This window comes from Zingiber officinale, chromosome 4A (genome assembly GCF_018446385.1).
Source record: "Zingiber officinale cultivar Zhangliang chromosome 4A, Zo_v1.1, whole genome shotgun sequence".
NCBI classification, from domain to species: domain Eukaryota; kingdom Viridiplantae; phylum Streptophyta; class Magnoliopsida; order Zingiberales; family Zingiberaceae; genus Zingiber; species Zingiber officinale.
In genome coordinates, this window is record NC_055992.1 from 56,353,346 (window position 1) to 56,381,107 (window position 27,762).

Consider the following 27,762-nt stretch of genomic DNA (forward strand, 5'->3'; position numbering starts at 1 on the left):
ATATAAGTATTAATGAAAATAATAAATAAAATTAATTAAAAAATAAAACTAAATAAATTAAAAATATATATAAGTATTAATGAAAATAATAAATAAAATTGATTAAAAAATTAAAAATAAATAAAAATTTAAAAATATATAAGTATGAATGAAAAAATTAATAAATAAAATTAAATTTAAAAATAAAACTAAAAAAAAATAAAAAAAAAATCAAAAAAGATAAGGGGCAGAACGGACATTTAAAGGAAGGGAGAGAGAGAGAAAAGAGGGAGGTGCGCGTGTCAAGAAGGGGGGAAAAGCAATTTACATGCGTAGCAGTGTTAACAAGCTAAACCTAAAAAATTAAATCGGTTTATTGTAACTGAATTTTATTTTAAATATCTAAATTTTATAACCCAATTGTTGGTAGACGATCCCATCAAGCAAATTTAAAAAGTGATGTAGATTCTGATGTGACGATCAATTTTACCCGCGTAATAAGCACAGGTTGGTATAAGAGCGGCAGAGCAGTGTAGTAAAAGTATTTTAGAATAAAAAATATAATAGGTACGTTTTTTTTTTAAATTGATGAATTTATAATTATAATAAAAAATTTAATTACGCTAATTTCGATTGCCCGCATGCCCCAAATTATATAAAAGAAGATTTAATTTATAACTGACCGGTTAATTAAACTGGTCAGTTATAAACCTTAATCCTGAGTCGGATCCAGTCCACGGAATTTTATAAGAGTGTTATGATTATTATTATTTAAAAAAAAAGATATTTAGTTTTTCTTAGTGATTTTATTAGGATAAAAAAATGTTTCGAGGGATTCCTGCGCCGAAAAAAGCCCACTCGAGCCTCTCCTCCCGATCTCACTCCCTTCCTCGAGCTTCTTCCTCCGCGCCACATCCAACTGCGAGGTATCCGGCATCGACGAGCTTCTGGCGCGCGATTGGAGAGCACCTCCTGGTCTTCTCGTGTGGTTGAGCATCTCGTCTCGTGCGGCCGAGTTCTTCTCCCAGTGACTGCGGATCTGGTTAATTGAGATCTGCTGCTCCTTCTCTGCGAGATCCAGGCGATCCTTTCCCAATTATATTGGTGATCCTTCCCACCCTTCTTCTTCTTGTTCTATTCAGAGCTCACTATTTTGGGTGTCCCTCTCCCTACTGGGCACATTCTTTGGTGTTTAGGAGGGAAGTTCTGAGTAAAAGATCCTCCTATTATCTTCTATTATTTGTTTTCTTGGTGTCGAGTTAGATGTGGGTTATTTTCTCTTTTTAAAGTGTGGCCTATATTTTTCTGTTTAGGGGTTGTTACCTAGTCAGCTTTGCTGGCTTTTTTAAGATTGTTGGTTTTGGAGTAAATGGAAAAATTACTGAATTTAAAAATTGATACTTATCTGATTTGCTGAGAAAAGCTTGAATTGTTGAACTTAGGGATTTGAGCTACCAAGCAGGGAAGGTCAAGTTGCCAAGTAAGGAAGGCTAAGCTAGGAAGGTCGAGCTGTCAAGCAGGGAGGCCGAGTTGCTGAGTAGAGAAAGTCGAGCTAGAAACCGAGTAGGGAAGGTCGAGTTATCGATCACTTGGCAAGTTGAACTGCCAAGTGACTCATGAGGTTGAATCGGGATTTTACATAATACAATTGAGACCTATGTTTCACACAGTTTTCTTAAAATAAATTTGTCTCCTTTCCGATGACACTTAGAGGTTCGAATGGATGTCTGTTTTCAGGATACAACTGCCCAACCACATTCGTAACCAAATAATATTTGTTCGTGGCGGAATGAACGTGTACCCAAATGCTATCATTGGGAACAAGAGGATTGGATTTCTACTGCTCAGGGAAGTCTCTATTTATAGGATCAAAATCCATTAATCCTACCATATAATGACTATTGCTCGACCATTATTTGCCTTGCTTGCTTGGAACACCAACAATTGACGATTAATGTTGGCCGTTCTAGGCAACAACAATTAATGTGCCCATTTCAGGTTTGAAGTGGCAGGAAAACAATTTTGAGTGGCAAAATGTTGGCTGGGCTACTTGGGTAATTTTTTACTTGACATTCAATGATCGGCATGACATTCAACGCATTGGTCGTTCTCTTACATTAGTAAACAAGGTTAGTGCAATTCAGATCCTAAATTTGCACCCCCCTGTAGGAACATGCGTAAGAGAGACATTTATATTTCTTATGATATCTTTATTTGTGATTCAATATAAACCAATCATGTTGCATGAAACTCCCAATATGATACTATTCACCCATTCATTTTCATTTACTTTTCCAACAATTCCCACATAAATGAAAATCAAGAGTACAGGCGATAACATTAAACATTTGAATCCTATATAGAAAAGGTAGGATTTACCCTTTTAACCTTTATTTGTGAAGATATGTTTACTTTACTTGTTGCCTAGTGGATGCGATGTTCTTGAACTAATCTACCGTTTGTATAAATGATGACATATTTCACCTAGAATTCTTCATGATATAATTCAGTTCTCATGATTGTGTTTGTTTTGGCCCTAATACTTACCTGATTCTGCAAGAGATTCTAAGAATTGTGTCTTACAATTATTTTTTAAAGCTGCTCCATTTCTCTCTCTTAATTAAGGGTAACCCGCATTACTCTGCTTGAAAGCATAAGGATCATTAAAAGTCATGCACTTAACTTTCACACTAGACGACTACTATTGATTCATTAGGTAATTACCCTATAGTAATCTACTAAGTCGGTGTCGTTAGGTTGTCCCTTTAAATTTAGTTTTTTTTTGGATCTCTTGTCATTATAAGCTGGGTTTCCTTTGTATTAACTTGTTATATAAGCTTTAATCACATTCCCATTGATGAGTTTGCAATTAACTGTCTATTTAACCATTTGCTTAGTGGATTCACTAGATTATCCTTTGACTTAACTCTAGTTGAAACTACGATATATATGTCTAAACTTACCATTATACATATTATGCCTTTAAATCTAGTTTTTTGGATCTCTTGTCATCATAAGCCGGGTTTCCTTTGTATTAGCTTGTTATATAAGCTTTAATCACATTCCCATTGATGAGTTTACAATTAATTCTCTATTTAATTATTTGTTTAGTTGATTTACTAGATTATCCTTAGTTGACAGTCAGTTGAAAGTACTATATATATATATATATATATATATATATATTTAAACTTACTATTATACATATGACTCTGTGCCAGTCCAATAGTTAACTATTTATCATAGTGTATACAAATCTAAGATTCCATTGTGGATTTAGTTATTACAATCTACTTAGAAGATTTCTATGAAATGATTGTAACTTCCAATGTAAATACTACTAGACTTTAAGTCATTTGTATCAAATATCCTGTTTGCATCATTGTACCCTTCATTGACAATAGGTGGATAGTGCAGTCCATAGTCACGGATATATCCTAAGTACGTTAATACTCTTGTTATCTCTTTCTAGTATTCAACACCAAAATTACTTGTGTATCTATTTAGTTTGCTTATTGCATAGGTTATGTCTGGTTGTGTACAACTTATCAACTATAATCTTTGTACATGATTTTCAATATCCTACTCTATCTGAGAAATATTCTCACTTCTACTTTTCAATAGACGCTAATTCTTATCTATCGAATTTCATGCCAATATAGAATCATTTTTATTAAATCTCTCAAGAACCTTGTCCGCGTAATGAGATTGACTCACAACAAGTCCTTTCCAAAAGTACATTAGTTAGGCCGATGTCTTTTAATTGAATCTTGAGTTCAACATATGTTTAATGGATTTTTATTTTATCATTATTTCCAATGATAATAATGTCATCTACATAAAGACATAAAATGACAATTATTTCCTATGTCTTTAATGTTGACATATTTGTTACATTCATTAATTTTAAATTCATTTTCTTTCACGGCGTTATTATATTTTTCATGTTACTGCTTTGAAGCTTGTTTCAAGCTTTATAATGACTTCACTAATGTACAAATCTTGTTTTCCTATCTTGAAGTAGAAACCCTTCATATTGCTCCATGTAAAGTTTCGCTTCTAAATTCTAAAATAATTATCTTTACATATTTGTAGATTCCATGAAGCGACAGCAACTAGTAATACTATGATGAAGGCTATTGTTAAGTATTAAAGTAATCAATACCTTCTTTTTGTTAGTAATCTTTAATTACTAATCTTGCCTTGTATTTATCATTGATTCTATTTAATTTCATTTTTTCTTAAAAAGCAACTTACAACCTAATGATTTACATCCTGAGGAGGATCCACCTATAGTAAGTATGGTTTTACACGATCAAATCAATTTCAAATGCAATTGTTTATTTCCATTGAGATTTGTTAGAAGAACTTATAATTTCTAAATAGTTTTGAGGTTCACTTTCAACCATGAAAGTAAGAAAATCCATATCAATGATTTTTTTTCTATACGAGTTTTTTTATTCATTTATGCTCAGCCTCATCGGGTTCATCTTGTTCTTGTGTTTCATATGTTTGTTTTGAGGAACTTACTTCCTCTTTGAAATTAAGCAGAAACACTTGCCTATTTGAAGGAAGTTGATCCCACCTATGGGATAAAACTTGGTTGTTATTATTGTTGTTGTTGTTGTGCTTCTCTTTTTGAAGGAGTATATGAGGCTATTGTTTCATTTCTAATTCCATGTTTAATATAAAACTCAGGGTGATATATATTCACCTTCTTGGTCATTGTGCACCACCTAAATTTTTATTAAGTTTGTTTTCAACTTTATTTTTATAGATAACAAATTTCTCATTTTCTTCATCTTTACTTTTACAAAAATATATATAATAAAATTTTGTGTTATTATCAACAAAAGTGAAGGGGTGCCTTGGCGCAACGGTAAAGTTGTTGCTATGTGACCAAAATGTCACGGGTTCGAATCCTGAAAACATCCTTTTGCAAAAAGCAGGGTAAGGCTGCGTACAATGGATCCTTCCCTGGGACCCCGTATGGTGGAAGCTTCGTGCACCGGGCTGTCCTTTTATCAACAAAAGTGAATCGTGATGAAATATTTATTTCCACCTCGTGTTTATACCCTTTTTAAGTTGCACATGTCTATATAGATTAAGTCGAATGATTCACTACTTTTAATATATTGATTGAAAGGATGACATTATTAATTTTGTCTCAACACAAGTTTTACACTTGTGTTTCAAATCAATTTGGAATGTAGGCATGCTTTTTAAGTTAATTAATATTGTAAAGTATAATTAACATGTCCTAATCTACCATGCCACAAGTTAGAAGACTCAAGAAACTAAATAGATGAGTTATTTTTTTTTATTTTTTATTTTAGGCTGACTAACCATTACACTAAGTTTGAATAATCCATCACATACATAACCCTTCCCTATAAATATTTCATTTTTAGATAGAATTACTAACTCCAACTCAAATACCTAAAGCGATTCGAACACTGCATTCTTTCAAATTGCTGGAATATATTATTGAGAGTTAGTTTCTTTCCTGAGATCATCTTTGGAATCACTTTACCGTGGCCCTTGATGTTTGAGGTTGTAGATTCCTCATGAACAACTTTTTCCATCTTTGATTTCTTTAAAGTTGTGGAGCAACTTCTTATTGGAACACAAGTGTACCAACATTGGTATCAATCCACCATCGTCTCAGGTTTGAATCCACCATGTTTGCTTTGGAGACCACAACACAAAGATCCATGTCTAGCCCCTCGTTGTCTAACACCTCTTCCTCGACTTCTTGTATTTCGAGGATTTGTAACTGACTTGATTACAATTATAAAATTTTCCAAGGGACTTCTTACTTACGCCTCCTACGGGTCCCATTTTAGCCCCTTTGTTGGATGAACTAGGGGTCTTTTTTTTCATTCTTTGATCATGTTCGACCACATTGGCTTTAACAATAGCAGAACATTCTTTTGTTTTAACTCTTATTGTCTTTCTCAATGTAAAATGTAACAATGAGTTCCTTGACATTCATCTCCTTCCGCTTATGCTTTAGGTAGTTTTTGAAGTTTTTTTAGGTGGGTACAACTTTTCAATGATAGTTGCTACTTAAAATGTTTCGCTCATTACTATGCCCACTCTCATATAGGATTACTTAAAGCTCTTGGATTTGTCTTAACCGATCATTGTTTTGGAGTTGACCATCTTATAGTTCAAGAGTCGGTCAACAATAAATTTATTAGCCCTCTTATCTTTTGTCTTGTATTTTTGGTCAAGAGATTCCATAGTTCCTTTGTCAACAATAAATTATAGTAGTATATTTTATTAGTCGACCCCATCTAGTGGGATAATGTATGGTTGTTGTTGTATATTTTATAAGGTTGAAAATTATATTTATTTAATATTTTTATTTTTCTAATAATATATATATATATATATATATATATATATTTCATCCTTAAAGAGACTTATTTTCTTCCTATTTACCTCTCATGGATGGATGGATGAATTAACCATAGACGAATGGAGGAAAATAAATTATATTTTTTTTCTTTCATGTATGGATAGTGGAAAATAAATTAATAGAGGGAGGGAAAAGAAACTAATAGACAAAAAACAAATATTTGTGAAAAATAAAAAATCCAAATAGGATGGAAAAGAGGGAAAAATAATAATCCTATGACCCGACACGAGGTCGTGGTGCCTCTGCGGCATGCCGTAAGGCCTTTGCAATCTCGAGGTTCCAAGCTCGGTGTCATGTCGGTTGACGGGTGGAACGTTAAATTTCACTCTTGCTGATTGGCATGACTCACAATCTTATACCTTGGTGTCCTTCTCAACCTACTCAGGAGGCTCCTCTATCAAAAAAATTAGGCCAAGCCATTTAAGCGTAGTTAGATAGAAGAACATCTTTTACTACCACCGCTTGAAGTTCAACCTAAAATTTCTCTGGCTTCTCCTTATGATTGACTATAATAGTCACAGCCAAGGCAGAAGGGGCTTGTGAGTCTTGTGCAGCTTGCTTGTTAACACTTTCACTTGTATCTCAACAAAACGAATTGTTTAAAGATTGTTGGTGCCAGAGTAAATGGAAAATTACTGAATCTAAAAAAATTGATACTTATATGGTCTGCTAAGATGGGCTTAGACGGTTGAAATTAGGGATGCCAAGTTGCTGAGTAGGGAAGGCTGAGTTGAGAAGGTCCAGTTATCGAGTAGGGAAGTCCCAACTCGGAACCTAGGGTCGTAAACGAGCCGAGCCAAGCTGAGCTGAGCTTTGTGGTGTTCAAGTTTTTTTTGATATAGTAATCGAGCTGAGCCAAGCCGAGCCGAGCTTAAAATGAACCAAACTTTTGAAATGATTGTTCAAGTTTGACTTGGTTTATTTTTTATGAGCTTGAACTTGGTTCGTTTAGATGTTATCGAGTTCTCAATTCAAGTTTGGCTTGAGCTTGGTTCGAGATGTTATCGAGCTCTCAATTCAAGCTTGTTTGATTATTTGAAACTTTTAGTTGTTTGATTGGTTATTGAGCTTGATAACTTAAATTTATTTATTTATTTTATTTTATTGTTTATTTAACATATTGAAAAGAGTCTTATTAATGAATATGGTTCGTGACATTATTCATGAATGTTATTCATGAACATTGTTCACGAACGTTGTTCACGAACGTTAACGAGCTGAACACATATGTGTTCAAACATGTTTGTTTAGCTTAACAAGCTGTTCAAGCGTATTTGTTTAATTAATCTTGTGTGTATTGAACGAATATAAACAACCTCTTACTAAGCCGAACACCAAACTTGTTCACGAACGTTTGGTTCATTTACAACCCTATCGGAACCTAGTAGGAAAGGTTGAGTCGTCAATCACTTGGGAAGCCCAACTGCCAAGGAACTTGGGAAGCTGAGTTAGGACTTTGCAGAGCAGTTAAGGTCCGTGTTTAACATCGTTTCTATAAAATAGATTCATTCCATCTTCGCAATGCTTAGAGGTTTGAATAGACGTATGTTGTTTCTCATGATACAATGGTGAATTGAATATGTATCCGAATTCTATCTCTAGGAACAAGGTGGAGGATGAGCAGTGTGGAAGAGCGACTACGTGTGGATGATTGGATCGGTTTTTTTGTTGTCCAAGGAAGCCTCTATTTATAGACTTAAAATTCTAGCAGCCATTAATTCTGTAACATAATGACCATTACTTGGTCATTATTTGCCTCTGTTGGTTCAAAACTCCAACATCCGGTGATTAATGGTTGGCCTGTATGTTAGTATTAGCCCTACTATCAATTATGAGATGATTTTAAAGGGCTCATTTTGTATCATATATCATTATTAATAAAAGGCAAAGTTGGTTATTATATTTCGTCAGCATAATAACGTCCAGTAGGTTCTTATCTCAACATATCATCAATCGACAGCGAGATACGGAGAACACCACCTTAACTATTCCCAACACACAATACGCCAACACGCGTCGAGACTAGCGTAGAACGATAACTTAATCTCACAGTCACGGATACGATACACACGGCATACATACGACGACCGACGAATCGCCATCGCCATACGGGCGTCACAAACATTTCACGACTATCGATACGAATAATCCTGACCGGTCACCACGGTTCACATAGTCGTCAGCAAACGCCACCGCATTGCAGATAATCAACGACCACGCGAGGATACGAGCGACGACGATCATCCCTTTATACGACGGTTTATTCAGCCCCTCGACAGGACACAAGAAAACGACTACGCCAAGAACGAACAATACGATATTGAGCGTGACTAGAGATCAAGAACACAAGAGTCGATAAGAGACGACGTCCACGCCATTCATCATTCAGATATCAGATGAGGACCAAATCATATAAGATTAGTTGGTCGATTCGACTTTCTCGTAACGTTGGCAATGTACCCAAATCAACATTTAGATACATAAGCAATGAGTGACATCTAGCAAGGCATCATTGCTACCAAGTGACGAGAAAGTCGAGATCCGACCTAACCTGTCCGTGACTATTATCTTGTATGACTTGGTCCCTCTATCCTTGATATCTAGATTGATCGATAAGGCATAAACCGTGTCATCCTCTTATCAACTTTTGTGTTTCTTGATTTCTAAGTAGACACACTCAATCAAATAAGCTCAATATCTCATATTGACTCATTTGCGCATGACCATGCTTTCTTGTGTCCTACTAATCAAGGGGTCCACAGATATCACTTCCATCATATGGAAGGAATAGATCCCATCTACATCACTCACATCCCTCCGCATAATTTATTGTATACCCAGTGATCGACTTTATTATCCACTTTGTTACAAGTGACGTTTGTCGATACCAAAGTACACAACTCCTTATGTAGGGAACCGTAGTGACTTCTGGTCTAAGGACTATTCATACCAATAGTCATATGAGAATGTTTATGGCACTCATATAACGATCTATGAAACATTCTCATGGCGGGTCATTCAGTATATATTCTCTAATATATACCCATGTGTTAACCTGATATCCCATATCTATGACTTGTGAGATTAAGTCATCCGTTGACCTACATGCTAGTCTTGACGCATTAATATCGTCCTTGTATATTAATGCTTGACTAGGAATAGTTAAGAGTAGTGTTCTATATATATATCTACATATCTCACTATCAATTCAACTAATTGATATGTTGTAGATAAGAACCTACTACTTAAGGACATTATTATACTTATTCAATTGGTACTGAACCGAAATAAATATAATAACCAACTTTGCCTTTTATTAATAATGATATATGATACAAAATGAGCCATTTACAATCATCTCATAATTGATACTAGGGCTAATACTAACAATCTCCCACTAGCACTAGTGCTAATCACTGAGATATCGAATACCCATTGACCTAGTGTGACCATCATGCTTTCTCTGTGCCAAAGCCTTGGTCAAAGGATCCGCAATGTTAGCATCGGTCGGTACTCTGCATATCTTCACATCTCCTCGATCGATGATCTCTCGAATGAGATGAAATCGCCGTAGTATGTGTTTGAATCTCTGATGAGAGCAAGGTTCTTTAGCTTGTGCAATAGCCCCATTGTTATCACAATAGAGGTCTATTGGACTCGCTATACTAGGAACAACACTAAGCTCTGTAATGAACTTCCTGATCCAAACAACCTCTTTTGCTGCAGCTGAAGCAGCAATATACTCGGTCTCTGTTGTAGAATCAACGATTGTGTCCTGCTTCGAACTTTTCCAACTCACAACACCACCATTTAAGCAAAACATATACCCTGACTGCGATCTGTAATCATCCTTATTTGTTTGGAAGTTAGTATCAGTGTAACCCTTTACAACAAACTCTTCATCGCCTCCAAAGATCAAGAAATAATCTTGAGTCCTTCTCAAGTACTTAAGAATATTCTTGACTGTTGTTCAGTGACCTTCACCTGGATCTGACTGGTATCTACTTGTCATGCTTAATGCATACGAGACATCTGGGTGAGTACAAAGCATGACGTACATGATAGACCCTATAACAGATGCATAAGGAATCTGATCCATGCGGTCCCTTTCTACCTTAGAAGAGGGACATTGAGTCTTCGAAAGACTCACACCATGTGACATATGAAGAATCTCTTCTTGGAATTCTCCATGGCAAGACGTTTAAGCACCTTGTCAATGTATGTACTTTGACTTAGGCTAAACAATCTTTTAGATCTATCTCTATAGATCTTAAGGCCTAAAATATAGGCTGCTTCACCTAAGCCTTTCATTGAAAAATAATTCCCAAGCCAAGTTTTCATTGATTGAAGAGTAGGAATATCATTTCCAATGAGTAGTATGTCATCTACATACAATATGAGAAAGATGACTGTGCTTCCACTAACCTTCTTGTATACACAAGGTTTATCTTCATTCTTAATGAAACCAAATGTTTTGATCGCATCATCGAATCGAAGATTCCAACTTCTAGAAGCTTGCTTTAATCCATAAATGGATCTTTGCAACTTACAAACCTTTCCAACATGTTTTGGATCTACAAAACCCTCAGGTTGTGTCATGTACACATCCTCGAGTAGATTTCCGTTAAGAAATGCGGTTTTGACATCCATCTGCCAGATCTCATAATCATAGTAAGCTGCAATAACAAGTAAAATTCGAATAGATTTAAGCATCACAATTGGTGAAAAAGTTTCATCATAGTCTATACTATGAATTTGCTTGAAACCTTTAGCTACCAATCTACCTTTATAGGTATGCTTATGTCAATCCATGTCAGTCTTCACTTTGAAGACCCACTTACACATAATGAGTTTGATCTCTTCAGGTGGATCAACCAAAGTCCATACTTGGTTAGTGTACATGGATTCCATTTCGGATCTCATGACCTCTAGCCATTTCTCAGAATCTGGGCCTTGTACAGTTTCCTGATAAGATGTAGGCTCATCAAGGCCAATAAGCTCTACATCACCGTGGTCAGACAAGAGAAATGAATATCTCTTAAGTTGACGACGGGTCCTATCAGATCTGCGTAGAGTGTGTGCTACTTGAACATGTTGTTGCTCTACAACTTCTTGTGGTGTTTGTTCAATTTCCATCAAGGTATCAGTGCTAGTTTGTGTATCTTGAATTTCTTCAAGATCGACTTCACTCCCACTAGTCTTTCTAGAAATAAATTCCCTTTCTAGAAAGACACCAGTTCTGGCAACAAACACCTTGCCTTCTGTGGGATTATAAAAGTAATATCCCTTTGTTTTCTTGGGATATCCTACAAAATAACACTTGTCTGACTTGGGTCCAAGTTTATCTGAGACTTGTCGTCGAACGTAAGCCTCACAACCCCAAATCTTCATAAAAGACATCTTGGGACTCTTCCCAGTCCATATCGTATATGGTGTCTTTATGACGACCTTAGATGAAACTCGGTTAAGTGTGAAAGCGGCCGTCTCTAGAGCATGCCTCTAGAAGGAAGTAGGAAGATCTGTATGACTCATCATTGATCGTACCATATTTAATAAGGTGCGATTTCTCCTTTCTGATACACCTTTCATTGTGGTGTTTCAGGTGGAGTGAACTGAGATATGATCCTATACTTAATGAGATGGTCATGAAACTCTTGGCTAAGGTATTCCCCACCTCGATCTGATCGAAGCATTTTAATACTCTTACCAAGTTGGTTTTGTACTTCATTCTTGAATTCTTTGAATTTTTCAAAAGATTCTGACTTGTATCTCATCAGATACACAGCCGTATCTACTGAAATCATCAGTGAAGGTAATGAAGTAATAATAGCCTCCTCTAGCAGCTATTCTGAAAGGGCCACATACATCTGTATGTATGAGTCCTAACAGATCATTAGCCTTTTCGTCGTGTCCACTAAATGGAGTCTTTGTCATCTTGCCTTAAAGACAAGATTCATATGCCTCATATGATTCAAAATCAAATGAGTCTAAAAGTCCATCCTTATGGAATTGGGATATGCGACTCTCATTTATGTGACCTAGGCGACAATGCCAGAGATATGTTTGGTTCAAATCATTAGACTTGAACCGTTTGGTATTTATGTTATAGATTAGGTTTTCAAAGTCTAGAACATAGAGGCCATTCATAAGAGGTGCACTACAATATAACATATCATTGAAATAAACGGAACAAAATTTGTCCTTTATTACAAATGAAAAGCCTTTCTTGTCCAAACAAGAAACAGAGATAATGTTCTTTGTCAAAGCGGGCACATAACAACACTCTTCTAGTTCTAAAACAAGCCCAGTGGGCAAGTTAAAGAATATGTTCCTACAGCGACAGCAACAACTCTTGCACCATTGCCTACTCGTAGGTCCACTTCGCCCTTTGTCAACGCTCTACTATTTCTCAGCCCCTACACATTAGTACAAATGTGAGATGCACATCCGGTATCTAATACCCATGAAGAAGGAATAGATAAATTGACTTCTATAACATATATACCTAAGGCAGAAGTCTCACTTCTCTTTTGTTTTAGTTCCGCTAGGTATACCTTGCAGTTCCTCTTCCAGTGTCCGTTCTCACCACAGTGGAAGCAGGTTCCTTCCTTAGCAACCCCACCTTTGGGTTTCAGTGCATGAGTCTTGCCCTTGCCTTTGGTTTGGGTCTTACCCTTACCTTTAGGCTTCCACTTGCCTTTGCCCTTAGACACCATTAAAATAGAACTAGGCTTTGCCTTCTTAATGTTGAGTTTAGCAGTTCTCAACATGCTCAACATATCAGGCAGTGGTTTGTCAATTTCATTCATGTTGTAGTTCATGACAAATTGATTATAGCCATCGGGCAATGACTGCAAGATAAGATCAGTGGTCAATTCTTGGCCTAGTGGAAATCTCAATCGCTGTAGGTTTTCTACATACACAATCATTTTGAGTACATATGGTCCTACGGGACTTCCTTCTTGCATTTTGCATTGAAACAGCGCTTTAGAGATCTCAAATCTCTCATGCCTTGCTTGTCCTTGATATAGTTGTCTAAGGTGTTCAACCATATCATAAGTATCCATGTTCTCATGTTGCTTCTGAAGTTCAGAGTTTATGGTGGCGAACATAAGGCATGATACATCTAATGCATCATCTTGATGCTTCTTGTAAGCATCCCTATCAGCTCTAGTGGTAGTAGCGAGGGGTGCCTCAGGAATGGGCTGTTCTAGGACGTACAGTTTTCATTATTGCTTGAGAACTATTCTCAAGTTTCTGTACTAGTCCAGGAAGTTAGCTCCATTGAGGTTGTCCTTATCAAGGACAGATCGCAGAGAGAGAGAGTGTTCGACGTATTTGATGACATGATTATCTACAACAACATAATGCAGAACGTAGTATCATATATCGATCATTTAATTAGGCCTTTAATTAAATGATTCTCCCACAGAATTGTAAAGCTTGGTAGGAGCGAGTCATGGTTGTGGTTTTACCCACACTACTAGCTCCAATTCCAATTGCGATAATATTCATGTGGGACAAGATTCATATTGTACCTCATCTTGAGTTAGGTTTGGCTAATCGCCCAAGACTCGTTTAATATAGGTAGGCATCTTATACCAATTGCATCAAATGCAACTCTTGTATAGCTAGATGAACAATATTATTTGTTTATTTGCCCATCTTATGAAATTCATATTATAGCTCATCTTGAGTTAGCTTTGGCTAATCGCCTAAGACTAGTACAATTTGAATTCCATCTTATGGGATATGCCTCTAAGCTCTCCTTCTAAATGAGACAACTTAGTTAAGTCGCATCCAAGTTTAATAGTCGGACATCACAATTGTCCTGTCGCACTCTAGCAAGATAAATTGAGTCACTTTGCTTTGGCAAAATCTGATTACAATTGATCGAGCTAGATGTGAGTATTAAACTTTTGGTAGGCATATTCTAAAAGGACCTAATTATATATATTAAACATGTATCGAATACATCATAAAGCACACATCACACATATATGCATAAATCAAAACGTGACACAGTTATGATCCCTATAAACTACAATCTTCTCAAGCCAATGAGAAGAGCGATGAGTCCACCTAGGTCAAAGCAGCTTCGCTAAGCGCTCCTTTTGTCGCCGTGTGTTGTTGTCCTTCCTTCCTTCCTTTTCACCCATCTTCTAGTAGACTAACTCTTTTCTAATTTGTACATTACAAAATTTAAAGAAACTCGATTTACATTCGAGTATAGTCTAAAATTACAACTAGAATGAAAGGGATGAAGGCACAACACACATGCCGTATTATGAATTACAACAACACACACAACCACATAAGAGGTTCAAGGGCCATAACCATGCACCATGTCATATATATTCACAATATACCTACGACATAAATTTACTATGATTGCAACTACAAATTATGAGCCGCAACGCCATTTACTATGATTGCAACTACAAATTATGAGTCGCAACGCCACGGCGGTCCCGTTAGCCGGTTAGTGGGCGAGGTCAAGGGGCAGCGCCCCTTGCGGGGTTAGGGGGCAGCACCCCTTGCGGGGTTAGGGGGCAGCACCTCCGAAACAAAATTAATTTTGCATACTCGTTTATGAGTTGCTGCTATGCCCGAGACCCTACTACCCTTAAGACCGACTATGTTTCGTTCCGAACAAAACACCTTTGGCCGAGACCTTGCTGGTCACATACCAACTATGTTTCGTTCTCAACAAAACACTAATTTTTGGCCGAAACTCATAATTTTGAAGATCATAATAAACCTATCATGCTTTTTTATATCACATATAAAATTGCTAATAACTTAGTATATCCCTTCGCAAGTGGCTCTGAAGCCACTGTAAGGAAATATGTTGCTAAACACGCAAACGCGTAGTGGAAAAACATATTTCCTCCAGAAGATCCATGCGAAGGGAAACAAAATTATACTAAGTTTATATCTAAGAACATGATAGAGTATACCTTTGTAGCGTGCACATGATCTCTCGACAGCTCGGATCTCAGCACGATCAAGTGTCCGTGCCTCTTTTGATATCCACACGAACAAGTGTTCCTCCGTTTGTCTCACAAACTCAAAAAGATGGAGAAGAAAACCACTTATGGTTGTGCTAGCAACCAAGTGTGATTTCGGCCAAGAGAGGAAGAAGAAGAGGAAGGATAATGAAAAGTGAGAAAAAATTGATAGTAAAATGGCTTAAGTATTTTTCATCCAATGAAAACACTTAATGTCATTAATTCCATTAATGAGCCTTAATGAGTATTCACTCTCCATTAAGGGCCATGAAGAAAGCATGACCATGCGCAAATGAGTCAATATGAGATATTGAACTTATTTGATTGAGTGCGTCTACTTAGAGATCAAGAAACACAAAGGTTGATAAGAGGATGACACGGTCTATGCCTCATTGATCAATCTAGATATCAAGGATAGAGAGATCAAGTCATTCAAGATAATAGTCATGGACAGGTTAGGTCGGATCTCGACTTTCTCGTCACTTGGGTAGCAATGATGCCTTGCTAGATGCCATTCATTGCTTATGTATCTAAATGTTGATTTGGGTACATTGCCAACGTTAGAGAACCTATTGGGTCACACACAAAGAACAAGTAGATTTGGAAATGAGTTCATATGATGAATCATTGGATTAAGTCTAATTCGAATTGGATTTATTGAGTTAGACTCAATTGGATTTAATTATTGGATCAAGTCCAATTCAAACTAGATTTGAAGAAGTCAATTCAAATTAATGAAATAGTGATTCATTGAATTTAAATTGCATGAGAATTAATTGAGTAAGATTCAATTGAATTAGACTTGAGTTAGACTCAAATGAGTTAAACTTGAGTTAGACTCAAGTGAGTTATACTTAAGACATAAGTGAGGATAAATGAGAAGACATTTATTGAATTTTCGAAATTCAATGAATCATTATATTCAATTTTCGAAATTGAATGAAAAAATGAGGAGTTTCAAAATGGCCCTTAATGGAGAGTGAATACTCATTAAGGCTCATTAATGGAATTAATGACATTAAGTGTTTTCATTGCATGAAAAATGCTTAAGCCATTTTATTATCATTTTTTCTCACTTTTCATTATCCTTCCTCTTCTTCTTCCTCTCTTGGCTGAAATTATTCTTGGTTGCTAGCACAACCATAAGTGTTTTTCTTCTCCATCTTTGTGAGTTTGTGAGACAAACGGAGGAACACTTGTTCGTGTGGATACCGAAAGAGGCACGGACGCTTGATCATGCTGAGATCCGAGCTGTCGGGAGATCGTGTGCACGCTACAAAGATATACTCTATCATGTTCTTAGATATAAACTTAGTATAATTTTGTTTCCCTTCGCATGGATCTTCTGGAGGAAATATGTTTTTCCACTGCGCGTTTGTATGTTTAGCAACATATTTCCTTACACTGCAATGACTGACCCTTAGTGCACCCATTTCAGGTTTGAGGTGACATGAAAATCTTGAGTGGCAAAACGTTTGGATGGACTACTTGGGCAATTTTTTTCTTGATCTAGGTTGGGTTGCTTGGTAAATCACAGGTCATGCTCATAGACAAGCCAACCTTCTATAGGCTTAATCGAATTTAATGTAATCTGAGCACTCAATTTGCAACCTCCTATAAGCACGCGCATAAGAGTCTCTCACCCATATTTCTCACAACATCTTTGGCTGTGATTCAATATAAACTAGCTTTGTTACCATGAAACTCCTAATGTGGGACTATTCTCTCAATCATTTTGGTTCACTTTTCCAACAAGCTTTGGTTGTGGAATGTTCCTTTATAGATGGAGTTTGGAATTCTTGATGATTGTGACTTCGATATAATCTTTTGTGGGTGAGAATTTTCTTTAGTTGTTGTCTTTTTTGTGGAAACATATTTATTTTTGCCTTGAGACTTATTTACATGTTTTTTTAGACATGTTCATATCCCTATCATGATGGTATTTCAGGCTGTCCAAGAGATTTATGGTACCATGGCCCCTGCTCAATCTTTGTCTGATGCCAATGAACAAGGTAAATCTGATGTGTCAGTAAAATCAGAGAACAAGGATTTTGCAGACACAAAAGAGGCTGTAGGTTTTTGTTCAGATAATGGTGAAGATGGCATACTCTGTGATGGTTCCTTGAAAGACACAGCCAGGGATGTAGATGTCCTGGACGAAAGAAAACTGAACCACATTTTAAAATCTGAGAAATTGGTGTTGGTGGATGACAAAGATGCATCAGGATTGTTGTGTACAAACAAAGGTGAAGACGTTGATTATTGTGTTGGATCCTCTACTTCCTTGAATAAGGTTGACAATGACGTGGATCAGCAAATTGACATTCTCAGTTGCACAGAAGGCATTGATAGCAAGACAGTGAATTTTGATGACCCAGATGCAACTGAGTATTCGAGCTCTTTTGGGGACACTTTCTCAGGCTTAAAGAGTGAGATGAAGCAGGAGAATGGGGATATGGAAGTTGATTCACCGTTTGCTCCTTCAAATGGGGATCCCACTGGATTGGATGCGCTTAATAGGGATTTTAGGTAAGCTTTTGCAGACACAATCATCATTTTTTTTAAGTGTTTACTTTTTCATTTTTCTTTTTTTTATACGATTATTTTATCTGTAACTATGCCACTGTATCTACTTTTTTCCCCCCTTTTTTGGGACTATAGACTCTGATTGAATCAAGTCATTGGCTAGAAGTTATGAGGAGCTAAAATAAAGGAGACTATTCTAGATCTCTGTCATATATGTGCCTTGAGGGTGCTGAGTAACTTTAGGAAAATTGATGCGAGCAAGAGTGGAACATTGGAAGAGAAAGTCACTGGCAGAGGAGACATGTTAGATTAGTAGTATGAAGACATGATATACTATGTTAGGACAAACATTTTCATGCCTAGATGAAACTTTAAAGGACTGTAATTGGTTACTTTAATAGTGGAACTCTAGATTCAATTTTTTTCTAATGGATTCTATCTTATGGTCACTTGTATAGGAGCATTGAACCCCAGTACGAATCTAGGTGTTGAACATATCATGTTCTCAAGTCAAAACATAGGGTAAAGGGAACCTGAATTTTTGACACATGCCGTTAGTAGAGATCATGTTGTGTTGAAGCAGGTCCCTAGAGAATGCATAATATAGATTGCGTGTATTGTAATATCATATTAAAAATTCTAAATTTTCAAAAACTAAGAAACTTCTCACTTGAAACACCAATTTTTTTTAAAGAATATTGGCATACTAAAACATATTCAATGTATTCAATTTTGTTGATTAACTGACTTTTGAGTATATAACAAATTAATTAAAAATATGTAGAATAGAAGAGCTTCTTGCTGGAGTTTTGATTCCCGTTCACAGCATTGTGTCAGCACTCCACATGTTTCTAAGCATTCTGAGATGACTTTTAATCCTAAATATTCTTGCACTTGGCTTGTTTACTTTCAAAAATATGGCTATAATAATTAGAAAGCTATTTGAATTGAAATTTTAAATAAACAAGTTACAAACAAGCATCTAAGTAACAATTATACCTTATTAGAAGCAAAAGAAGTATTAAGCATATACTGTTGAAGCAGCTATAATTAATAACTAATCAGTTACTCAATTGTAAATATAACCCATCAAAATCATAAATTATGAATGACTACAAATTAAGAATTAATTAATTATTATAATACAATAATTTTTATAAATATACATCTTAATTAAATATAAACGCTATTAATATATCCTACATTAAATATGCATTATAATTAGTATAATTTACAAATATGTTTTCTGAATTATTAAATGCCACCCCCATAGACATATAACTAGTGATTAATCAATTTGTTTCTATAATTTTAAATGTGTATTTGAAGTTAAAAATCATATAATTAATCAATTAGTTAACATCCCAATTAATTTAACACAGCACATCACACTGTCAGTAGACCCTCATGACTGCACTTGATCCCTTTCACCTGATTAGATCACTTAGTGCCTCCTCTTTTCCATGTCTTTATGTGTGTCCGTGATATCTTCGTCACTGCCACTTCCTCCAGTACGTCACTACCTTCATCCCTTCCTTTTTATTATTATATATTCTTTTCTTCCCACCCATGGCCAACAATTAAAATCAAGACAGAACTCATGGGATGAGCAATCTTTGTGAGTGGGGTGTTGGCAACAGAAATCACAGGATGTGATCCACCTAGATTACCTGTGCCAACTTATGTTAGGTATTGTTCCCCACATTGAATGGCAAATCTTGGTTCACCTAGCATGGCATGAAATTCCAATCCGTTCTCTTATCACTATCCAGAACTATGCCAAACAAGTCTGAAACACGAGATGAGAAATTAATTTTAAATAACTAGACCTGAGATCAATCTAAGTGAACTAACTTCTTATGCTATATAAAAGAAATACAATCCTTCAGTTCTAATTTCCACAATTCACACAAATATAACTTAGGTTAAAGATACTCTTGATATCTTAGATAAATTTGTTTGTTAAACACGGCCAATATTACTCTAGCAAATTGGACAAACAACTTCTTGGAATAACAAAATGCTTATTGGAGAAAATCCATCCGTCTTCGTATGTGGAAATCCAAAGAGTACCTATTGTTGTACAACCGCAAGTGCATAGTTATCAAGTAATAAAATATCGATATACACTAGTTGATTTCACACGATGAATTATCTAGACAATCAGAAGGTGGTTTATCATGAATGTTTGAGAAGAAATTGAGAGAAGAGAGGGAGAGAGAGAGAGAGAGAGAGTAGAGAGTAGAGAGAGAGAGAGTGTGAACGTGAGTTAAGGTGAAGTTGGATTTGGGGATGAATCTAGGATTTCAATTTCAATATGATGCTAGTTAATGTTCCTATGCATTGTTCGTCTATCTAATTCCATGCTTATATTCTTGCAGGACTTTTAATTAAAGTTCGACACAACTCCATGAAGATCACACCGAAGAGTTTATCCAAGTTCTAACACCATTAAGTAAATAAGTAATTCTAGAAAGTTCAATTAACGGGATACCCTAGAGTTATCCGGCTTACTTTCTGACAGTAGATTAATGCAATTAAGTAGAAGAGGTAACCTAGAAAGTTCGGTTAAGGGATATCCTTTGTCACAGGCTCTCGGTCATATAATCGCTAGATTATGCAGTCACTTCCTAACATTAATTTTGAAAAAACTCCTCAAACTCTAATTAGTTTCCCTTATAGAGAATTGATTTCCGTTTTAAGAGAATGCCTTAGAAGTAAGGATATCCACTGTCACAGGGCTCCCTGGTCATACAATCTAAAACACTTCCTCTACATGGTGACCAAACTCTACATCTAAATGTCTCAACCTCACACATATTTCGTTAAACATATACAAGACACAACACATAAGAACAAGTATATAAAATATATCATTGAACAAGAAAACGACCAAATACATAGTTCATGTATCAACATTACACCACAACTACGTACATCCTAGATTTGGAGAATCTACTCCATTGCGAAGGGATAACAAGCAAGAGACAAGAAGAATAACAATCTACAACTCAATACACGAGATAAAGAGAGGAGAATGCTTATCTATGCGTCGTCGGTCTTCTTGCTTGCAATCCTTGCTCCAGAGGTAGACAGATCGTTGAAATCGGTGAAGGAGGCTCTAGGGTTCTCCCAAGGGGAGAACCCTTCTCTAAGGAAAGGGGCGGAGCCCCTAACCCTAGATTAGAACATCCCTCTGAAACAAAGGGGAGAAAACCTCTCCATGAGACCACGCATCGCTAGCAGCCTTACTTCCTTCCGTAGCGGCTGGCGTGTCTTCGTGCAAAAACCGTACAAGGTTTAGCGTTGTTAGATAAAACAACATCTTCTGTTGCCATCTTTTGAAGTCGGTTCCGGTGAATTTCTCCGGCTTTTCTCCGTGCGGAATGGTTGTCGGAATGGCGGTCGGAACGATGGTTGGAACGGCCGTCGGAATGTCGTTGGTAGCCATATCAGTTTGCAGGAAATATCGTTTACGACTGTTGTCTCCGGGTAGCTTCTGGAGTATGCAAACTGATCGTCGAGGCTAGTGTTCGACACTATCTCCGTAAACGATATTGCTCCGCTACGGTGCTTAACGGATTGTTGCAATTCGTTCCCAAGATACAACGACGACGAACGTCTCGGAATCGTAGCACTCAGACTTCGAGACCAGTGAACCTTTAGTAGACTTTTTGGACTCTTCGAAGCAAGAGATGAGATGAATGCTTGAGGAAGAGAAGAGAAGATTGAGTGAGTATTCCATCATCTGGAGGGTTCTATTTATACTGAACGAAGAGGTTGAGTGTCCTTTGGGTGAGTGGATGTGTTCCTTGGGCTGGATCGATCTAGATCATCTATTCTGAAGGGTTGTAACCCTTCACCAAGCCCACTTCAATCTCATCCATCGGATCTGAGGAGTTGTGACCCTCAGATCCCGCCTATTGTCATCGGCCATCGGATCTGGATCCATTGATTCGATGCTTCAGATCAAGTCTCATCCCAGGCCGTCAGATCGTTACTCTTTGCGATCCAACGCTCTAGATCGCATCACAAGCGATCCATCATACCTATTTGATCAACGTTGATCAACGGTAGCCATCCATTCCCTAAGTCAACTGTCCAGTCATCTCCCTTTGCCCACGAGGATGCCGCATAGGCACCGCCACGTCAGGTAAGAGCCTGACACGTCACCCGAGTGCCACGCAGGCACTGCAATGTCACCTGGAGCATAAATTTAAGCTCCGCTCCTCGCGACGATGAAGTGCAAAGTGCGCCTCAAGCGCCCATTGCTCACGTGCGCACGTGGCGGGCTCACAGGTGCGAGCACCTGCTCGCCCTGGGCTAAGGGGTCACCTGTCCTTTTATTTTTTGTGTTAACTCCATTAACACATCTTCATTAATAAGTAGAGAATACACATCGAGAATTTCCGATGTGGGACTATTCTCCTATGCACTTTATTAATGAATAACAAATGTTATTTTGGGTTGACTTTAAACATTAATTTCTCATTCACCCTTAATCGGTTTTGAGCAAATTAATAGTCTAAATCTATCTACGCGAATCGTAGATTTCAATTTTGAAGTCAATTACGACTTTCAACAATTGATGGCTTCCTTCCTCTAAATCGTTTTGGTCCATTTAAGGCCCCAATATCCAACAATCCCCCACATGAATGGAAATTAATGCAATGCGTGTATGCATGCTGACATTTTACAAGAGTCCAATCGATAAGTCACTGCATCGGGAGAGGTAGCTTGTGGCTTTGAACCTTCCGTAGTGAAATGCTATCGAGTATACTAGGCTGCGCAGTGAACGTGATGTCTTGAACTGCTCAGCTGTTGGTGTATACTTAGACAATAACACCCACACAGAGATCTATCTCACCTACTTTAGGTTCTCATGGTTGGTTCCTTTTCGCCATGGATACCATCTTGGATTCACGAGTGTTTCATTGAAGCGACCTGTCTTCACACTCACATAGTGACACTTCTATCAAGAGTATCCTACCATACTCCACCTTATAGGTATAGAAGTCACTAAAAGCATAAGCTTAACCTCACTACATGAGGTAGGATAGCACAAATTCATCCTAGGATTGGGATAGAGATAAACTATCTAATGTGCTGGACCACAACTTCAGAACTCGTTGTCCCATGAACCAAGATCTTGGGATCTCCAGTCAACAAGGTTGGGTTACCGCTACAGTCGTTTTTAATCCCATTCCTCTTGATGAGCATTATACTTGATCTCGACTCAACCCCTTCGTTAGAGGATCTGCCAAATTATCTTTGGACTTAACATAGTCGATTGCAATCACTCCATTCGAGATCAACTGCCTAATGGTATTATGTCTACGACGTATATGTCGTGACTTCCCATTATACATATTACTCTGTGCCCTTCCAATCGCCGATTGACTATCACAGTAGATTAGTACGGCAGACACAGGTTTCACCCACTAGGAATATCTTCCAAGAAATTCCACAGCCATTCAACTTCCTCAGCTGCTTTGTCTAGTGCTATAAATTCGGATTCCATAGTTGACCGAGCAATGCAAGTCTGCTTAGTGGATTTCCAAGATACTGCTCCCCCACCGATCGTGAATACATATCCACTAGTGGATTTGGAGTCTTTTGTATCTGATATCCAATTAGCATCACAATATCCTTCCAATACAGCGGGATATTTTCCATAATGTAATCCATAGTTCATAGTATATTTCAAATATCTGAGAACTCGCATCAATGCTTTCCAATGGGTGTCGTTTGGATTACTCTAAAACGACTCATTGTTGACCGTACAGCAATATCCGGACGTGTGCAGTTTGTGAGATACATCAAACCGCCTATTATCCGAGAATATTCCAACTGCGATATGGTCTCACCATGGTTTTTCGCTAAGTGTTGACTTAGATCCATAGGTGTTTTCACAGTAGAGAGATCGTACGCATTGAATTTTTCAATACTGATTCTACATAATGGGATTGTGTTAAAATTATCCCTTCGATGTCCCGAGAATTTTAATTCCAATATAACATCTGCTGACCCATATCTTTCATATCAAAATTATTCGTCAACATTTTCTTAGTAGTCATGATTACATCATGATTATCGCCCATTATTAGCATGTCGTCTACGTATAGACAGACAATTACATAGCCTTCAGTGTGTTTTGACATAAACGCATTTGTCACATTCATTTATTCTCAATTCGTTTGACAACATTACTTTGTCAAATTTTTCGTGCCATTGTTTTGGCGCTTGTTTAAGTCCGTACAACGACTTAACAAGTCGACACACCTTTTTCTCATTTCCAGAGCCATGAACCCCTCGGTTGCTCCATATAAATTTCTTCTTCCAACTCACCATTTAAGAATGCAGTCTTAACATCCATTTGATGTATTTCAAGGTCATACAATGCTGCAATGGCTATTAGCACTCGTATGGACGTAATCCTTGTCACCGGTGAGTATGTATCGAAGTAATTAAGGCCTTCCTCTTGCTTGTACCCCTTGGCTACAAGTCTGCCTTATACTTGTCAATCGATCCATCGCCTTTATACTTACGCTTTAGTATCCACTTACAACCTAATGGTTTATTACCGGAAGGAAGGTCTACTAATTCCCAAGTATGATTATTCACGATAGACTCAATTTCACTATTGACAACTTCTTTCCACATCGAGCATCGGGTTAGAGAGAGCTTCACTGATGTTCTTGGTTCCATTTCCGACATGAAGTCATGAAATCCGCCCAACGATTTCTCAACTCGCCTGTTTGCTACGACGTGGCTCTTCACTTTGATCGTCAATAGTCCTTTTATAACAGCTAAGTTCGGTAACGTCATTTTTGTTTGAACTTCCGTTGTTATCACTTTCAACGTTTCCCATTTTATTTGGGAATACGTTTTCAAAGAATATCGCATTTCGAGATTCTATGGTTGTTCCCACATGTATATTAGGAATATCTGATTTGTGAACTAGGAAACGATATGCACTACTATTATGGGCATATCCGACAAATATCGCATCGAACGTTTTAGGTCCGATCTTTTCTTGCTTTGGTTTAGGTACTTCGACCTTTGCCAAGTACCCCCACACTTTCAGGTATTTGTACGATGACTCGCGGCCTTTCCATAGTTCATATGGAGTTTTATCATTTTTCTTATGAGGGATTCTGTTGAGAATGTGATTTGTCGATAATATTGCTTTCCCCCACAAGTTTTGAGGTAAGCCTGAATTTATCAACAAGGCATTCATCATTTCTTTTAGTGTCCGATTTTTACGTTCGGCAACACCGTTTGATTGAGGTGAGTAAGGTGCCGTTGTTTGATGGATAATGCCAGATTCTGTACAAAATTCATCAAACGGTGCACCATATTCTCCACCTCTATCGCTTCGAATTATTTTAATTCGTTTGTCAAGTTGGTTTTTAACTTCTGTTTTATAGGTTCTGAACGCCTCTAGGGCTTCGCCTTTACTTCTTAAAAGAAAGACATAACAGAACTTTGTGCAGTCATCGATAAAAGTAATAAAATATTTTTTACCTCCTCTAGTTTGCACAAATTTCAAGTCACATAGATCACTATGTATTAACTCTAGAGGAGTTGTCGTCCTTTCCACCGAATGAAAAGGTAGTTTCGTCATTTTCGCTTCCACGCACACTTCACATTTGAGTGTTCCGTCAACATTGACGTTTGGTAATAAATTTAATTTGACGAGACGTTTGAGAGTATTATTATTCACATGTCCGAGTCGATCATGCCATAAATTAAAACACTCAACAACATAGCTGGAAGCATTTATTTTATTACCATCAAAATTTCGGAGTACAGGCATTACAACCATTTTGAATAGACCCTTTTCTAGGTACCCCTTTCCTACGAAGACACCATTCTTCGTAAGTACAAAGTTGTTTGACTGGAACACTAGCCTAAATCCGGCCTTGACCAATGCCGCTCCAGAAACTAGGTTCTTACTGATGTCGGGAACATGGAGTACATCAATGAGTGTTAGCTCCTTTCCGGACGTCATCTTCAGAACAACCTTTCCGAGTCCAATAATTGGCGACGTCGTGGAATTACCCATATAGAGCTTCCTGCCATTTATTGGAGTATACTTGGAGAACATCGCTTTATCGGAACAGATATGACGAGTTGCTCCAGTATCAATGAACCACTGCTTCGGGTTGGTATCCACCAAGTTGGCTTCAAATACAACCGCAGTGAGATCCAAGTCCTCAAGAGAGGTCATGCGACATGATTCGCAACATCCTTCGCCCTCGTTGGCTTCTTTGGGCGTCTCGCCTTGGATATGTCCCGCCTTTCCACAACAGAGAGCTCAACTTCTTTGCTGAGCCTTCCTTTTGAACCGCCGGCTTTTTGGCTCGCTCGACCAGGTTGGACATTTCGCCTATAGTCCGCTGTTCCTCCGAGTCGGATAACTTTCGATTATCCTCTTCTATTCGTAGCCTCAGGATCAGGTCTTGCAGCCCTATTTCCTTTTGCTTGTGCTTTAGGTAATTCTTGAAATCCTTCCATGACGGAGGGAGCTTCTCAATTACCGCAGCAACTGCGAATGTCTCGTTCAGCTTCATGCCTTCGGCGTCCAGATCATGCAGTATTAATTGCATATCTTGGACTTGAGATGAGACGCTTTTTGAGTCCACCATCTTGAAATCCAGAAATCGACCGACGATGAATTTCTTCAATCCAGCATTTTCGGTCTTGTATTTCTTCTCAAGGGATTCCCACAAAGATTTTGCCGTCTCCAGAGAACAATATACGTTATATAACGTGTTGTCCAAGGCGTTGAGTATATAATTGCGGCACAGAAAATCTCCATGAGACCACGCATCGCTAGCAGCCTTACTTCCTTCCGTAGCGGCTGGCGTGTCTTCGTGCAAAAACCGTACAAGGTTTAGCGTTGTTAGATAAAACAACATCTTCTGTTGCCATCTTTTGAAGTCGGTTCCGGTGAATTTCTCTGGCTTTTCTCCGTGCGGAATGGTTGTCGGAATGGCGGTCGGAACGACCGTCGGAATGTCGTTGGTAGCCATATCAGTTTGCAGGAAATAATTCCTCTGGTAGCTTCTGGAGTATGCAAACTGATCGTCGAGGCTAGTGTTCGACACTATCTCCGTAAACGATATTGCTCCGCTACGGTGCTTAACGGATTGTTGCAATTCGTTCCCAAGATACAACGACGACGAACGTCTCGGAATCGTAGCACTCCGACTTCCGAGACCAGCGAACCTTTTAGTAGACTTCTTGGACTCTTGAATGCACAAGATGAGATGAATGCTTGAGGAAGAGAAGAGAAGATTGAGTGAGTATTCCATCATCTGGAGGGTTCTATTTATACTGAACGAAGAGGTTGAGTGTCCTTTGGGTGAGTGGATGTGTTCCTTGGGCTGGATCGATCTAGATCATCTATTCTGAAGGGTTGTAACCCTTCACCAAGCCCACTTCAATCTCATCCATCAGATCTGAGGAGTTGTGACCCTCAGATCCCGCCTATTGTCATCAGCCATCGGATCTGGATCCATTGATTCGATGCTTCAGATCAAGCCTCATCCCAGGCCGTCAGATCGTTACTCTTTGCGATCCAACGCTCTAGATCGCATCACAAGCGATCCATCATATCTATTTGATCAACGTTGATCAACGGTAGCCATCCATTCCCTAAGTCAACTGTCCAGTCATCTCCCTTTGCCCACGAGGATGCCGCATAGGCACTGCCACGTCAGGTAAGAGCCTGACACGTCACCCGAGTGCCACGCAGGCACTGCAATGTCACCTGGAGCATAAATTTAAGCTCCTCAATGCTCCTCGCGACGATCT

The 27,762-nt window shown here is 37.8% G+C and overlaps 1 protein-coding gene across 4 annotated transcripts in view; it reads left to right on the top strand.

The window, feature by feature from the left end:
* Nucleotides 1-796: 796 nt before the first annotated feature.
* Nucleotides 797-27,762, top strand: part of LOC121969931 — a 29,311-nt gene continuing 2,345 nt past the window's right edge. The window contains exons 1-6 of one of the 4 annotated variants that reach the window (XM_042520256.1): nucleotides 797-1,083; nucleotides 1,422-1,600; nucleotides 1,717-2,108; nucleotides 4,075-4,133; nucleotides 4,229-4,274; nucleotides 17,363-17,943. In XM_042520256.1, coding sequence (XP_042376190.1) covers nucleotides 17,862-17,943 — 82 coding nt within the window. In that variant the 5' untranslated portion in view covers nucleotides 797-1,083; nucleotides 1,422-1,600; nucleotides 1,717-2,108; ... (1 more) ...; nucleotides 4,229-4,274; nucleotides 17,363-17,861. The remainder of the gene's footprint in view (nucleotides 1,084-1,421; nucleotides 1,601-1,716; nucleotides 2,109-4,074; nucleotides 4,134-4,228; nucleotides 4,275-17,362; nucleotides 17,944-27,762) is intronic. The other 3 variants (XM_042520255.1, XM_042520257.1, XM_042520254.1) reach the window with 3 other exon arrangements.